General features: G+C 42.0%; 1 protein-coding gene across 7 annotated transcripts in view; it reads right to left on the bottom strand.

Annotated features, from left to right (window-relative positions):
- The window catches only part of lrmp (lymphoid-restricted membrane protein), a 57,921-nt gene that overhangs the window by 8,621 nt on the left and 34,204 nt on the right, over positions 1-15,096 (bottom strand). For 6 of the 7 annotated variants that reach the window (XM_024294671.2, XM_024294675.1, XM_024294674.1 and 3 more), the window contains exons 22-34: positions 14,732-14,888; positions 14,200-14,284; positions 9,625-9,671; positions 9,484-9,551; positions 9,250-9,389; positions 8,643-8,727; positions 8,455-8,509; positions 8,335-8,362; positions 7,773-7,913; positions 6,833-6,967; positions 6,577-6,724; positions 1,986-2,023; positions 977-1,033 (exon numbers count right to left, since the gene is read on the bottom strand). In XM_024294671.2, the coding sequence (XP_024150439.1) occupies positions 977-1,033; positions 1,986-2,023; positions 6,577-6,724; positions 6,833-6,967; positions 7,773-7,913; positions 8,335-8,362; positions 8,455-8,509; positions 8,643-8,727; positions 9,250-9,389; positions 9,484-9,551; positions 9,625-9,671; positions 14,200-14,284; positions 14,732-14,888 (1,184 nt within the window). The remainder of the gene's footprint in view (positions 1-976; positions 1,034-1,985; positions 2,024-6,576; positions 6,725-6,832; positions 6,968-7,772; positions 7,914-8,334; positions 8,363-8,454; positions 8,510-8,642; positions 8,728-9,249; positions 9,390-9,483; positions 9,552-9,624; positions 9,672-14,199; positions 14,285-14,731; positions 14,889-15,096) is intronic. The other variant, XM_024294672.1, reaches the window with a different exon arrangement.

Here is a 15,096-nt window from a genome sequence, read left to right on the forward strand (position 1 = left end):
TTATTAACACTAACTGTGTGAACATTCAAATATTTAAAATGATAACAGTTGTAAAAGATGACACTGTCCGGCCGCCTTTCCTGGCAATTTATGATCCCTTTGGCTTGCCGTACTATCATGACTGCACAGGAAAGTCCCTGTTACTGAGCAGCGGTTTTCTCCTGTGCGGGACAGCTGCTGATCCTAACGGAGAGATTCTCTGAACCTTCTCTGAACGAATGCTGGAAGACGGTTACTGAGGATTTGTTGGACAACAGTACGGGATGCAATGTGTCTCACATAACCCTTGTGCTATCCTAGGTATGTTAACGTAGGGAGTAGGGTCATCTGGATCCCACAAGACAGTGTGCTGAACTTCTTTGGTGTCAGTGGCTGACATCAAATCCTGTCTACCTTTATCATAGAGATCACACATCAATGTAAGGGTAAAAGAGAGCACGAGGGTTCAAAGTTGTTTTAATGAGCCTGCTTTTAATGAGTAGCTTTTAGGCTGAGGTCACAGCAGCGCTGGGCGTGAGCTGCGTAACAAGACAGAAAAAACATGTAAGAAGAGTTTTAGCGCTGTTAAAATAAACACGCTAGTAAGTAAACAGTTGGACCCTTTTTTTCTGTTTTTTCTGTTTGATAACGAGACAATCGTTGATTTACAATCAGCGGGTCCTACTCTGTTTACATCACATGACCACCGGCTGTAGTTTGGGTTCAGTTGTTCCACTCCGAGCATGGAGTCTACTTAGAATGAGAGATTTCAGAGCAAACTGAAGCTCAGAGTGATTGGAAACGAACAAAGACCACCTTGAAAGATAAGTCAGAGAGTGTTTCCTGGTCCTGGACCAGAGCCCTCTTGGTGTATTCAAACTGAAACTTTGTTCCAGGTTATCGGGGGAATAAACTGTGGTTCACTTTGTAGGGAACCATATATTTCCAGTCTGAATACAGCCTCAGATGAATTAAAAGAATCAAACGTGGTTCTTACCATGTCCAACTGCCTGTACCCTGAATAGGGAATGGCTGTGGTGCTGAAGCGTCTGGTCTGTGAGGGAGAGACAGCTATTAGAAAGGCTGCAACGTGAAGATGAAACCCTCAAATAATAATAATAATAATAATAATAATGGATTGGATTTATCGGCGCTTTTCCAGACGCTCAAAGCGCTTACATTGTATATCCATTATTCATTCACACCTCATTCATACTTGGTGACGGTAAGCTACTACTGTAGCCACAGCTGCCCTGGGGCAGGCTGACAGAGGCGTGGCTGCCAGTATGCGCCTGACCATCACCGGAACATTCATACGCATTCACACACCAGTGGAGCCACACTGGAGGCAAGTAGGGTTAAGTACCTTGCCCAAGGACACAACGACACTTGGCTGGCGGGAGCCGGAATCGAACCGCCTATCCTTCGATCATTGGCCGACCCGCTCTACCACCTGAGCCACTGCCACCCAAATAAAGATTACAGATGTTTAACTACTCACTACACACTTTCTCCACTTTTCCCAGACAAATATGGATATTTTCAAATTATGGATTATAGAATGAAAACAAAGATCTGATCACGATCACAGATTTCTGAGAGTCTGAAGAGCTGCGCGTCTTTACACGAGACACAGCACGGAGAAGACTGATTAACAAGGTCTTCAGCCAATCGGGACGCAGAACAGGATGTGTTGTTAAAAAAATAAAATCAGCAGCATGATAGCAATGAGAGAAGGTGAACTGCATTGTGGAAAGAGAGACTGTATTCGGCTCTATTTGACAGTGTTCAGATAGAAGAACAGACTGCAGAAGGATGGAAGAAAAAGTCACGCTCTATGAGGGTCTTCATTCAATCCATCAGATTGAAAAAAAATAGTAATGGGTCTGTGAGAGGGTTGGGGGCCGGGTCAAATGTGGAGGCGGGTCAGATCCGGCCTGAGGGCCGTGGTTCGGGGACCATCTCCATTTAGATGAATGCTGCATTATAATCCCTTTAAAACCCACCTTGTTGTTCGATGTTTGCTTTCTGCCACGGAAATCATCTGGAAAGAGAAAATGATTTCTTTACAGACATGGTCTTCACAAATTTAACACAAAAACCTGTTAAATATATATATATAAACCCTGAGTTTGGCTTTCATTTGTAAAATCCATCCTAACAGTCTATTTTCATTGTTGTTTGTTTTGTTTTTTAGATGAAAACAGGTCCAACAATATGTCATCATTACATTTTCATCGGGTACACATAAAGGATAACGCCACAAACCAAATGGACAAATCTTTAGTAAAACAATAATATAAAGGATAATTCTCAAGTCGGCTCTGTCAGGCCCATAAAATCAAATTGTTTGGGATTCAAATGTTTTTTAAACTTTTTGTTTAAATCCACTTTGTGCTCACTACAATGTTAAGATTCCAAAATATAGATACCACTGTTTAGGAAAAAATGTGACGTCTTCTTCTTCTTTTCCTTTCGGCTTTTCCCTTCAGGGACTCCACAGCGAATCAGTTTCCTCCATCTAAGCCTGTCTTCAGCATCCTCCACTCTAACACCAGCCACCTTCATGTCTTCATTCACTGCATCCATAAACCTCCTCTTTGGTCTTCCTCTAGACCTCTTTCCTGCAGCTCTAGACTCAGCATCCTTCTACCAATATATTCACTGTCTCTCCTCTGAACATGTCCAAACCATCTCAGTCTGGCCTCTCTGACTTTATCTCCAAAACCTCTAACATGTGCTGTCCCTCTGATGTATTCATTCCTGATCCTATCCATCCTGGTCACTCCCAAAGAGAACCTCAGCATCTTCATCTCTGCTACCTCCAGCTCTGCTTCCTGTCTTTTCTTCAGTCCCACTGTTTCTAGTCCAAACAACATGGCTGGTCTCACCACAGTCTTGTACACCTTTCCTTTCATTTGTGCTGAAACTCTTCTGTCACACATCACACCTGACACTTTTCTCCACCCATTCCAACCTGCTTGCACTCTCCTCTTCACTTCTTTTCCACACTCTCCATTACTCTGTACTGTTGACCCTAAATACTTAAACTCCTCCACCTTCTTTATCTCTTCTCCCTGTAACCTCACTCTTCCACTCTGGTTCCTCTCATTCACACACATGTACTCTGTCTTACTGCGGCTAACCTTCATTCCTCTCCTTTCCAGGGCAAACCTCCACCTCTCTAACTCCACCTCCACCTGTTCCCTGCTCTCACTACAAATCACAATATCATCTGCAAACATCATAGTCCATGGTGATTCCTGTCTAACCTCATCCGTCAGTCTGTCCATCACCATTGCAAACAGGAAGGGGCTCAGAGCTGATCCCTGATGTAATCCCACCTCCACCTTGAACTCCTCTGTCACCCCTACAGCACACCTCACCACTGTCTTACAGCCCTCATACATGTCCTGCACTGCTCGGACATACTTCTCTGTCACTCCAGACTTCCTCATACAATACCATAGTTCCTCTCTGGGCACTCTGTCATAAGCTTTCTCCAGATCTACAAAGACACAGTGGAGCTCTCTCTGACCTTCTCTGTACTTCTCTATCAACATCCTCAAAGCAAATGTTGCATCTGTAGTGCTCTTTCTTGGCATGAAACCATACTGCTGCTCACAAATGTTCACTTCTGCTCTTAGTCTGGCTTCCACTACTCTTTCCCACACCTTCATTGTATGGCTCATCAGCTTTATTCCTCTGTAGTTACCACAACTCTGCACATCTCCCTTATTCTTAAAAATGGGCACCATCACACTTCTCCTCCATTCCTCAGGCATCTTAGGAAAAAATGTGACTATATTATAAATAATTAATTATTATTGACAGTATATTATTTTAATTAGGGCTGTCAGATTTGTCGCGTTAAAAACGCATTAATCTGACATGTGCTTGACGCCGACAATTTTTTTGACGCATTAATCGCGGATTTTCTCATACGTGCCTTTCCATACCGTGCGCGCAGGCGTCCCGCCCTTTAACTCACCGGCTGCTCTCACTCGATCACGGGCGGGTCTCCAACCACCGAGCTGTGAGCTAAAACCGGCCGGTGCTAGGACTTGGAGAGCTCCTGCACCCTAACCTGGCTCCGGTTCCCGTCCAGTACCACGTCTGGTGGTACCGGCTCACGTCCGGCGCCGTGTCCCGAGAGCTGCGGACCCCCGACGTTCCGAACAGCAAGAGAACCGGGGGACGTTTTAAATGTTCTGGAGGTTTAAGCGTGATCCAGCCCCAGCATAGCGGTCTGTCTGCCGGCATATTCATGGCGTGAGCTCCGCTGGACACGTCGCTGCATCGAGCTGCAGCCAGAGAACGCGGCGGCAGTAACAGACTGTCAAACTATCCACAGTGTATCCCGCTTTTCTCAGTCTTTAATGTTTTAAAAAACACAAGTTAATTGGAAATGATAAATCTCTATTTCATTTATTACTGCAGTTCAGCAGAGGAGGAAAAGATTTGGTCCTGACAAAAAATGAAAATTAAAGTGTTATGGAAATTCTATTTTTGATGTTTTTTATTTTATTTTACTGAATGTTGAAGTTTTGAATTTAAAATGCCCTTCACTTGCACTTGGGCTTTTGTTAGGCATTTTATGTTACAGCCTTTTATTGTTAAGAAAGTTTATCTCAATACAATGTTACAAAATAAAGTATTTCTGTTGAAAACTATTAATTTTGTCATTCTTGTTTTCATAATTAATGTAGAACTGCTAAATTCCACGAAGCACACATTTTTTTCCTTAAAAAAAGGCCACATGTAAATATGCGATTAATCGCGAGTTAACTCAGGACAAATGCGATTAAAAATTTTAATCGCCTGACAGCTCTAATTTTAATACAACAAGTAGTTATTAAAAAAAAGACAATAGGGGAGACATTCTCACGGTAAAGTTTAGAAAATTAAACTTTTTTCCCACCAAAGGCATCAACAGAAGAAACAAATACAGTTAAAACAATAAAGTTGAAATAAAATACAATTAAAATGAACTGTATGACAGTAATAAAAGGTTATGAAGAGTGCTACATTCAGGTCAAGAGTGATGAACATATTTCTTTTAAAAGCTCAGAAAGCTTTGCTTTAAAACAATTCAAGGGAATTCGGTCACATAGACACAGATTTTGGAACACTATTCCAAGAAAGCGGAGCAGCAACCGAAAAGGCTGTTTTTCCTAATTTAATGTGGAATCTGGAAAAAGAGAGAAGCAATCGGAGTGAAGAGCGAGAGTTATATGCTAGCAGCAGAAGACGGCACAGGTAATGAGGCCGTTTATAGAGAGGGGCTTCATAGGTGAAGATCAGCCAATGTCTGACACCTGAGTGAGAGAAGACCACGAGAACAGAGAACACAGTTCTAACTGAATGAAATATGTTATGAATGGTAGTATTGGGTGATATGTGATTAATTGGGAAGTCAATTGTAATGTCAAAAGGTAGACCCATGTTACTTTTGGTACAGCCATGCTTTTGTGGAGCTCTTATTCTGAAGGGTTAGAAAAGGAAGTGCATTTTCGCTTCTTGGTGGGATTGCTAGACTGTCAGTTCTTGTTGAAGTTATAAGATGAATTTTGTACAGGCAGAGAGGATCCCTCAGTGACACCTGGCTAGCTGATGTGCTGCGTTCAGGGACCAAACAGGTGTGGGGAATGCTGAACACACGACTTCTGCTTGATCACAGTCTGTCTGAGTGATGGTGAATGGACTTGTTTAGGAGCCTTTCTAAAATCCACTATGAGATAGGGTCATGATGACAGTATTAGGGCAAAGGATTACAACCACTTCCACAGAAGTTACTGGACCAGAACCGACTTTTCTTCCATTCTGGATGCTGTTTTCTGGATACAGTTTTATATTTGAATCTTGAGAGTTTTTACATTTTCTGTTGTTTTTCAAAGTTTCTAGTTGTAAGCGAGCTCAGGAACACATCGACAGAACAGAGAGGAAGGGGGGCGGGGTTGCTTTGTCCCAACAATGTAGAGGTGAATTTCTAATGGACTGCTACAACTATGTCCCAGATAAAGAAACAAGTTTTTGTCTGAAATGTCATAATCATGATGAAGACTGCTGGGAATGATTTGAAAATAGATGATCAGAGTGAGACTTCACATTTTTAGATAGTAAAGAGGAGACATTGGTCATCTGTCAGCTGCTGTGTGTCAAAGGTCACCGTGTGTGACCCCCCAGCCTTCTCTCCACAGGGACTCTATTGAAGGAAACCAAAGCAGATCCATCCCAGATCAACGTCTTCAACATGATCTGCCTCCACAGGAATATTCTGGCTTTAAACTGTAAACAGTAAACTTGTAGGTTGTGCTGCTTTCTTTTTAAATAGGATTTCACGTTTTTATTTTTTAAATTGCTTTTATGGTTGTAATGTATTGTGTTGTCTTGTGTACAGCACTTTAGGGCTCCTTGGCTGGTGGTGAAAGCTGCTTTATAAATGAATAAATGAAATGAAAACCTTAAAGAAATCTTTATACATATTTTCTCTTTGAACCCGATTCATGGTTGGACTGATTTGGTTAATTTCAGAGCAGAAGTTGAGATAAGGACAGAGCAGCTGTTTGAGGTGTGAGTGGCTTTAGGGGCTCTAACCTCTTTCTGTCTGAGACCCAAAGGACCTCTCGTTCTGCATCAGCGCCTCTCTGAGCTCCAGCAGCTCGGCGTGCTCCTTAGTGTAGGTTCTCTTCAGGTTCTCCACGTGCTGGATCATCACCTCCACAGCTTTCCCAATGCGGTTCTCCTGTTATGGAAAAACAGCAAACTCTGGTGGATGTCAACCTTCAGGTTCATCATCCCCACAAAGTGACCAAGTTACAGACGGACAGCCAAGCGTTCGTTTGCTACAGACCTGGTGAATGGCTCCTAACATTTCGGAGCGGCTGGACACCCGGTTTGTGGACTGGATGAGAATATCTAGGTTTTTCTGGAGCCTCTGGATGATCTCCATGGACTGGGTGTCATCCTCACACAAAGGAGTCAGAGCCTGAGGAGAAAAGTCAAACACAAACAACCCCAGACATCATCACGTTCTCTCATTTAAGATCTTTTTCAACAACAAAATGTCTGTGGTACACTTTAAAGTTCTACTTACTTTTTAAACCAGCCTATATATTACGAGTTTAGAATAAAGACACACATTATGATTGAGACTAAATCAACAAGAAACAATTCCGACTAAAGACTTTTTGAATCCTTGAGTTCAAGATGCTCAACAGGTTTTTGGGTGTGAGGAAAGCAGAATCCTGATCAGCATCCACGTTTGTTTTTGCTGAGGACCTTTTTTTTTAGGTAGAAGAAGTGAGTTTGCATTTTCTCCTGGTACATTTGTGGGTTTTCTCTGGTTTCCTCCACAGTCCAGAAACATGTTTCATAGGTTAACCGGGGAATCTACATCGACCCTACATGTGATCGGGTCGCCCTGCAGCGGACTGGATGTCCGGGGTGTACCCGCATTTGCTAGGATAAGCTCCAGCAACCCCATGACCAGAAAGGGATGAAGTGGTTTTAGAAAATGAACATCTATCTGGTTCTGGTCAGGAAATGTAAGAATGGGCCAGGAGTCTGCCGACAAAGATTCCACGGACAGATGAGTTTGTATGAAATGGGAGATAAGCAAATCATTTACTGTAAACTGACTATAAATCACTTGATAGCATCTGTAAAGTTGCAACAGTTCAAACGTTGACACTCGTTTGTGAACCAACATGTCTCACACAGTAAATGCCAAAACCAGATAGCTGAAGGTAGTCTGCGTTGGAGCAAACGCTGCGTTGTGTGGCGCCTCAGACCTGCAGCAATCCCTGGCAGCTGGACACTTCCTTGCGGATGTTCTCCTCAGCGAGGTCACGGGATCTCTGCTCCAGCTTCAGCCTCTTCTCCAGAGTGAACATGTCACACTTGAAGCCCAGGGACAGGCGCTGAAACTCAGCCTACAGGAAGAGAGCTGGAAGTGAGAGGCAGCTTTTTGCTTTTTAGTTCTTTCCACAGACAAAAGGAGCTGCTTACAAATGAACACACATTTACACTGCAAAAACAGGCGCAATACAAATAAATTCAACATTCTTAAAATAAGTCAAAATGAAAAAAATCTGCCAATGAGGAGAAAATGGTCTTACCAAGAATTCTAAAACCTGTTTCTCAAACTAAGATTATTTTGCTTTTGAAAAACTTTCCTGATAAGATCATTTTTCTTACAAGAGAGAAAGTGGAACAATCGTCTTTGAAACAAAAGGTCTTTCGCTTTCTTAAGTTTTGCAGTTAACTTGTTCATCCACAAGAAATCATGAAAAAATGTCTCATTTAAATTCTCCCCATCATTTCTACAACAATATTTTAAAATAGGTCCAGTACCTCAATCTCCTTGTCATTGGGCGACAAACTGCAGACACAGAGCATTTTTAAGGTGAGTGAGACACACTTCTTTAAGCACACATGAATAAGTAGAAGATTAAGTTCTGATCATCATCTCACCTGTTTCTTTCTTCTCTAAAGGCCTCGCTGGTGTCAGAGAGCACCGATGTCTCAGCTGCACAGAAACAATGTTTGAGTCATAACAGAAACAAGAGCAATTTAAAAAAAAAAGAAAAGAAAAATCGTATGTGTTTTTGTTGTTTTTGTTTATTTCTTGAGCATTTCAGCAGAGAAGGAGAAACACTTACAGTCCCTCTCAGAAGCTCTGCTGCTCTCACTTCGCTCATCCTGCCCTTTCTGCTCCTCGGCTGCAGACATGTTTCGCACAAACTCCTGCAAACACAAACAAAGAAGCACTAGTCCGTGCTCCGATTTCATCTCAACATTCCCAATCGGATGGCTTCTCCTTCATTACTCCGCCTGCACACCAGTCGCTACGAGAGGAGAATCCGAGGCTCAGAGCCGGCGTCGTACCTTCTCAGGAAGACCTGATCCAGGAACAGGTAAAATCCCACTAACACACTCCTCCTTCCTGCGCTCTTATTAACACACACAGGTCTAGTAGCACAGCAGGAATGACAGCATTTCTTTTCAGTTAGTAAATGGGTCCAGGCTGCATAACACTTTACACAAAAGAACTCCGTTCTGCGAGGAATCATCTGTCAATGATCTAGCATAACCTCAAATCAATCCTGGAAATGTTTAGATTACATTTTAAGATGAAAAACAATAAACAGAATGAATGAATCATAAAATAAATCCAGGTGACACATTCTAGAGTTAGGATCTCAGAAAAAAGTTCTGGTCCTTCCAGTTTTAGCCGATACTGGTGACCTACAGCGAGTCTTTTCTCACCTGGTCAGTCTCTGGTTGTCTGGGGTCAGAGGTCGCGCGGCTCCCTCTCCTCCCTGTTGGACTGTCAGCCGTGATGGATGTTGCTGTTGGAGAGCTGCTGTTAGAGACGAGGTTCTCACTCCTAGGGAGGCGAGTCACGTCTAGAAACGTTTTAGAGGGGATGAGAAAAAGATGCTACACGTGAACGTGAGCGTGAAAAAACAAATACAACGGCGTGCGGGTGTTTCCGCCTACCTTCAGCCTGCGCTGCCGTGTCCTGTGCGCTCTCTTCTTCCTCCACCAGCACAGGTAACAGACAGGAGCTAGAAGGAACAAACTCCACCCTTCAGAGGGTCGTTTCTCCACCGTTACCGCATTAGAGATGCTGACACTCACCCGTCCTCGGCTGCTGGTCGCTCGGCTGAACCGTCACGGATCAAACTCTGAAACGACAAAAGAAAACAAACAGCAAAGCTGTGAAATGAGGAGAGTCGGCTGACTCCTTACATAACATTGGAGAGCCCTGCACTTTCAGGAGTGTGTGGATAAATAACACGATGGACAATCTGAAGAGGTGGAGGCGGGCTCTGAGCTCACATTTGAGTAAACACTCAACCGTGAGAGCTTCCAGGTTCCAATCCCATGGTGTGGAGCCACTTTTATAACCATTCACCTGCATTAAAACTATTTTTTTTCTCATTTTAACCTAGATATTTTTAAAGATTCTTTATTTATTACAAGAAAACATATTTTGAAGTTACTTTAAACCAGCTTTTTACAGTTTTATCTAAAAAAATGTATTTGAACACATTTTTGAACAGCTTTAGACTGGAATGGAAAAAGCTACAACAAGAGTGATTAACTTTCATCTTATTGTGTTTTCATTTGTATAAAAAGCAAGTGCCATTGTTTGACATAGAAAAATGTCAAAAATAATTTTTAAGATTCAAGATTTTTTAAAAATCTCAAGCATTCTTATGGATTTAAGCAGCAGTTTATCCACAAAACTGTGTGTTTGACAATTTCCTAGCAGCGGTTTAATACAGGGGGACCAATACATCAATGCAATGGACAGAGCTGCTAATACGCCTTTTTTTTTTGGACTGGCCCGAGGTCAGTCACTCAAAAAGAACCCTTAAAATGAAAGCGCATATGGAACGTTTCCGTTTTTGCCGCATTGTGCACCATTGATGTGACAACTATGAAGACACGGGTCCACTTCAACAAGCTGTTGAGGGAAAAACGACAGTTTTATTAAGTTGTAATCTCACATATTCATCTACAGTAATTGTCACTTTAAAATCTGCTTTTCATTACAAATCTGTATATTTAAGAAAATAAATATACCAAATTATAATCATATAATATTTTATTTAATTTACTACATAAATAGTAAGATATATACAGAACCAGACCACTGTCCCAAACACAACAAAAGTAAAACAACAAAACTTAATTGAAAAAGCACAGCTGTCAAAAGGTTAAGCTCCTCCCATCTTTAGACCAAACAGAAACATCAAAGTACCACTGATGAACAAAAATGAACTTTATTTATCCACAAACTGATTCTGCATTCAGGATTAGCTTTAGACTAATAAATAACAACAAAAACATTTTAAGTGTCTAATATTTTCTCTTCTTGAAGTCCAATTAATGTCTACCTTTTTTTAAGTTTTCCTACATTTAAAACATCTAAATATTCATTGAACAAATGTATTTTTTTTCATAAAATTACATTAAAAGTTGAGACGTTAACATTTTTAAAGGAGTAAATAATGAAGGATCGCCTCTTTGAAATACAGAAAACAACACACATCAGTGTCACCTTCATTTTCATGCCCAAATACAATTTGAATATATCCAAATTTTTGTGCTCCCGGGGAAGAAACACTTCTGCTGTATGAAACCTTACAGCTTTAACCTTAACTGTTATGATTGTTGGTTATTTGGGGAATAATACCTGAACAACGATCTCAAAGGAGAAAGTTGACTTTTTTCAAGCAAAGATTTAATGGAACCAACCAGGTAAACATTAGAAACTTGTGAAAAAACAAGCAAAGAATGCTATAAAGTACATGAACAAATACATGTTACAGACAATGAAAAAATGTAATCAATAAAAAAGGTTTGAACTCGAGCAAAAACTCATGGAAAATGAAAATCTTTTTAGTGTTTTCAATTCTGTAAGGATTTAAATTCAGCATTACCAACTTAAAGTCACACTCGGAATGTTTTTATTCTACTTTCAAAGTGTTCCCAGAACTCTTAACTATGATGATGCTGTTTTAGACAAAATGTAAATACCTGTTTTGTTTTCTAGGATATAGTTTCTGCAGAGCAGGAGTTCTTTGGATATTCACCTCTGAGTTGCAGGACCAACCCCGCCCCCCTTCCCATCAACCATAACTGAGGTCTCTACATTTACGTGCCCTCCCTCTAGCTTACAGCCCCTCACACCCTCAACCAAACATTAGCGGTTCAACAAAAACACTGATCATTATCAGAGCTATTGATCAGTAGAGTTGATCCAGATTCCAGCTCAGACCAGGAAAACAAAGACGTTCATAGATCTGTTTGTCTGACCCTCCAGCAGATATTTATGATTGCTGCAGCCTAAAACGCCTGATGTAGCAGCAGCCTTTGTGAAAAGCTGCAAAAAAAGTTGTGATGCTTTTATATATATACACATATACAGTATGTCACAAAAGTGAGTACACCCCTCACATCTCAGCAAACATTTAGTTATATCTTTTCATAGGACAACACTGCATAAATGACTGTTTGACACAATGAACAGTAGTCAGTCTAAAGTTAGTGCAGCAGTGTAAATTTATTGTCCCCTCAAAATAAATAAAAATACAGCCAATAATAGCTAAACCCCTGGCAACAAAAGTGAGATAACCCCTAAGTGAAAGTGTACAAATTGAGCACAAATGATCATTTTCCTTCCCCTTTGTCATGTGAACCATTAGTGTTACACTGTCTCAGGTTTCATCAGTTAGCAGGTGAGTTAAAATAAGCTCCTCCACTCTCTTAACCTGGTCACTGAAAGTTCAACATGCCACCTCATGGCGTCAGCTCTCAGAAGACCTGAAAAAACACATTTTATCTTTACATAAAGATGGCCTAGGCTGTAAGAAAATAGTCAGCACTCTGAAACTGTGCTGCAGCACAGTGACCAAGATCATCCAGCGCTTTAAGAGAACAGGTTCTTCTCAGAACGGGCCTCGCCATGGTCGACCAAAGAAGCTGAGTGCACGTTCTCAGCGCCACATTCAAAGACTGGCTTTGAAAAACAGACGGATGAGTGCGTCCAGCATTGGGGCAGAGATTGAAGGGATGGGAGGTCAGCATGTCAGTGTTCAGACCGTACGCCGCACACTGCATCAAACTGCTCTGCATGGTTGTCGTCCTAGAAGGAAGTCTCTTCTAAAGATGATGCTCAAGAAAGCTTGGAAACAATCTGCTGCAGACAAACTAAGGACCAGGATTACTGGAATCACTTTTGTTGCCAGGGGTTCAGCTATTATTGGCAGTATTTTTAGTTATTTTGAGGGGACAATAAATTTACACTGCTGTACTAACTTTAAACTGATTACTGTGTCAATGACTGTTTGACTGTGTCAAAGAGTCATTTATGCAGTGTTGTCCTAAGAAAAGATACAACTAAATGTTTGCTGAGATGTGAGGGGTGTACTCACTTTTGTGACATACTGTATATATTTTATGTTAACAATGAAAATAAACTTCACATTCTCATATTCCAACTCTTTTTATTGTGACAGATGCTCTAGTAAAATACTGCATCATCACTATATACAATGCTGCTGTGCTGTCATTAGACTTGAACAGAACAGTGAAACTCAAAATGAATTTTGGTCCTTGCTGCTAATATTTTGTGTATTGATTTAAACATACTCTACAATAAAATGACATGTTCCTGGGAAAAATGATAAACTTAAGAAAACAGCATAAGCTGATTAAGTCGCTCGCACTCAGCACACCCCACCCCGCTGCGTGCGCGCTCGCGCATGTGTCGGGATGACTGTTGACACGCGTCTCGAAGAGAAATAAATCAGAGAAGACTAAAGAGAGATAATAAAAAAGAGCAGAAGGGAAAAAGTCATGAAGCTGCGTCATCATCCATGACTGACATGGTAGATCAGTCAAAGTGCTGTTAAGTCACGATGAATATAAAAAGTTGAGGGGTGTGCAACAAATCCCGAGGTTTGCTTGAATTTGAGTTAATAGTTGAGATTGCAACATCGTGAAATCCTGAAGAGACGACTTGTCTGCAAGTGGATGCATCAGAATGGAGCGGAGCCCAACGCGTTTTCTGTCATAAAAATGATTTTTTTAAAGTGGATTTTTCTTCTGATCCTGATTCTCATTTGAATAAAGAAATACTCAGAAAAGCAGTTTAAGGCTCAGCATATTTTTCATGGTTTAAGTTGTTTTTTGCATAGTTTGGGGTGTGGCTTATGTGATTTTGACATTTTTATAAAATAAGGATCAATATTTGCTAGAGGGGCTGTGGCTGTGTACAGCAATATTGCATATACTAAAAACTACGTAGAAGACAGAGCCAGTCATCATCGGCAGAATGGTTCTATAGCCAAGTAAAAGATTTTTTTCTTCTTTATGATGCTCTAAACGCAATTTCATTGTTATTCTGTGACAATGACAATAAATAAATTGAATCTTGAATCTTGAAGCTTCATTTGGCTTTGGCTGCTGTGACTTTCAACACCATTTTCAGAGTGAGCCTCTAGCTGTTGATGTTTGTCTGGTGTTCAGCAGCACAGTGCTCCTTCCACAGCGTCTGACCTTCTCCTCTGGAGTTCGTCCCCTGACTGAGACCACCTTCCCTTTAAATCACACCAACAGAGCGCCCCCGCTGTGGCCTCAGAAAGAGGAAGCCGTGGGGATGGGTACTGAACAGAGGAAGCTGGATGTCCGTCTGCCACTAACCTTGTGACGACGCATATCTGCTGCACTAGAACCCGCCTCGCTCTTCTCCTCTTCTCCTCCGAGTTCCTCACAGGTCAGCAGGGAGCTGAGAACAGTCAAAAGGTTAAAGGTTAAGCCGTTTGCGTCCCGATTCAGGCTCTAAAGGGAGCTAGAGGCCGCTGGGCTGCAGCTGCTTCTGTGATGGGAGATGAGCAGCCTTCGTGTGTTTGAAGCAGGACTGTGTCTATGCAAAGCACGGCAGAGGAGAGGACAATTCCCCCATGCAGCCCTGCCACGGCCAGAAAACCCGTCATTTGACTAACAAATACGGGAAAAGTCAGAGGGAAGTGGTGCAACTCTGTGAAAAGGTAACTTCACTGGCAGCGGCTGTGAGTGCCAGTCTGACTTCCTCAGACAGACAGGTCAGGAGGGGAGAGTTTACAGCTCCTGCTGCCTCTGAAGTGAGCATCAAACACACCCACTGTAAGAACTACTGAATTATTGTTTTTAAATCCACGTAAAAAATTAGCAGTAAGTTTTTATGATAAAGTACCTTTCTGTGAGGCTGAGCGTGTCCTCGGGGTCGGTCGCTGTAGTGTTGGGTAGAAGCATGTCTGCAGGAGTGATGGTCTGCTCCTGCTCTGATGACGAGCTCACAGCTGGTTCTGGACCACATGAGGGAGACTCTGCACCCCCACAGACCTCATCTGCTGAGGAACAGGAGAATCCATGCACTGAGAGGCTGCACAGTCAAGTCACGGTAAAGACTCGGCATGTTTCGCAGCAGTTTGAGAAAGCCGTCTCTGCGCAACAAGCAGCGTCAGGAAATGAGTCACTCGGGGTTCGGCCGTGGACGCGACGGCGCTTCACTCCACCACAGAGAGTAGAAACTGAAACAAACAGACGGAGGGGGGGCTC

Source organism: Oryzias melastigma, linkage group LG23, assembly GCF_002922805.2.
Source record: "Oryzias melastigma strain HK-1 linkage group LG23, ASM292280v2, whole genome shotgun sequence".
Classification (NCBI taxonomy): Eukaryota; Metazoa; Chordata; class Actinopteri; order Beloniformes; family Adrianichthyidae; genus Oryzias; species Oryzias melastigma.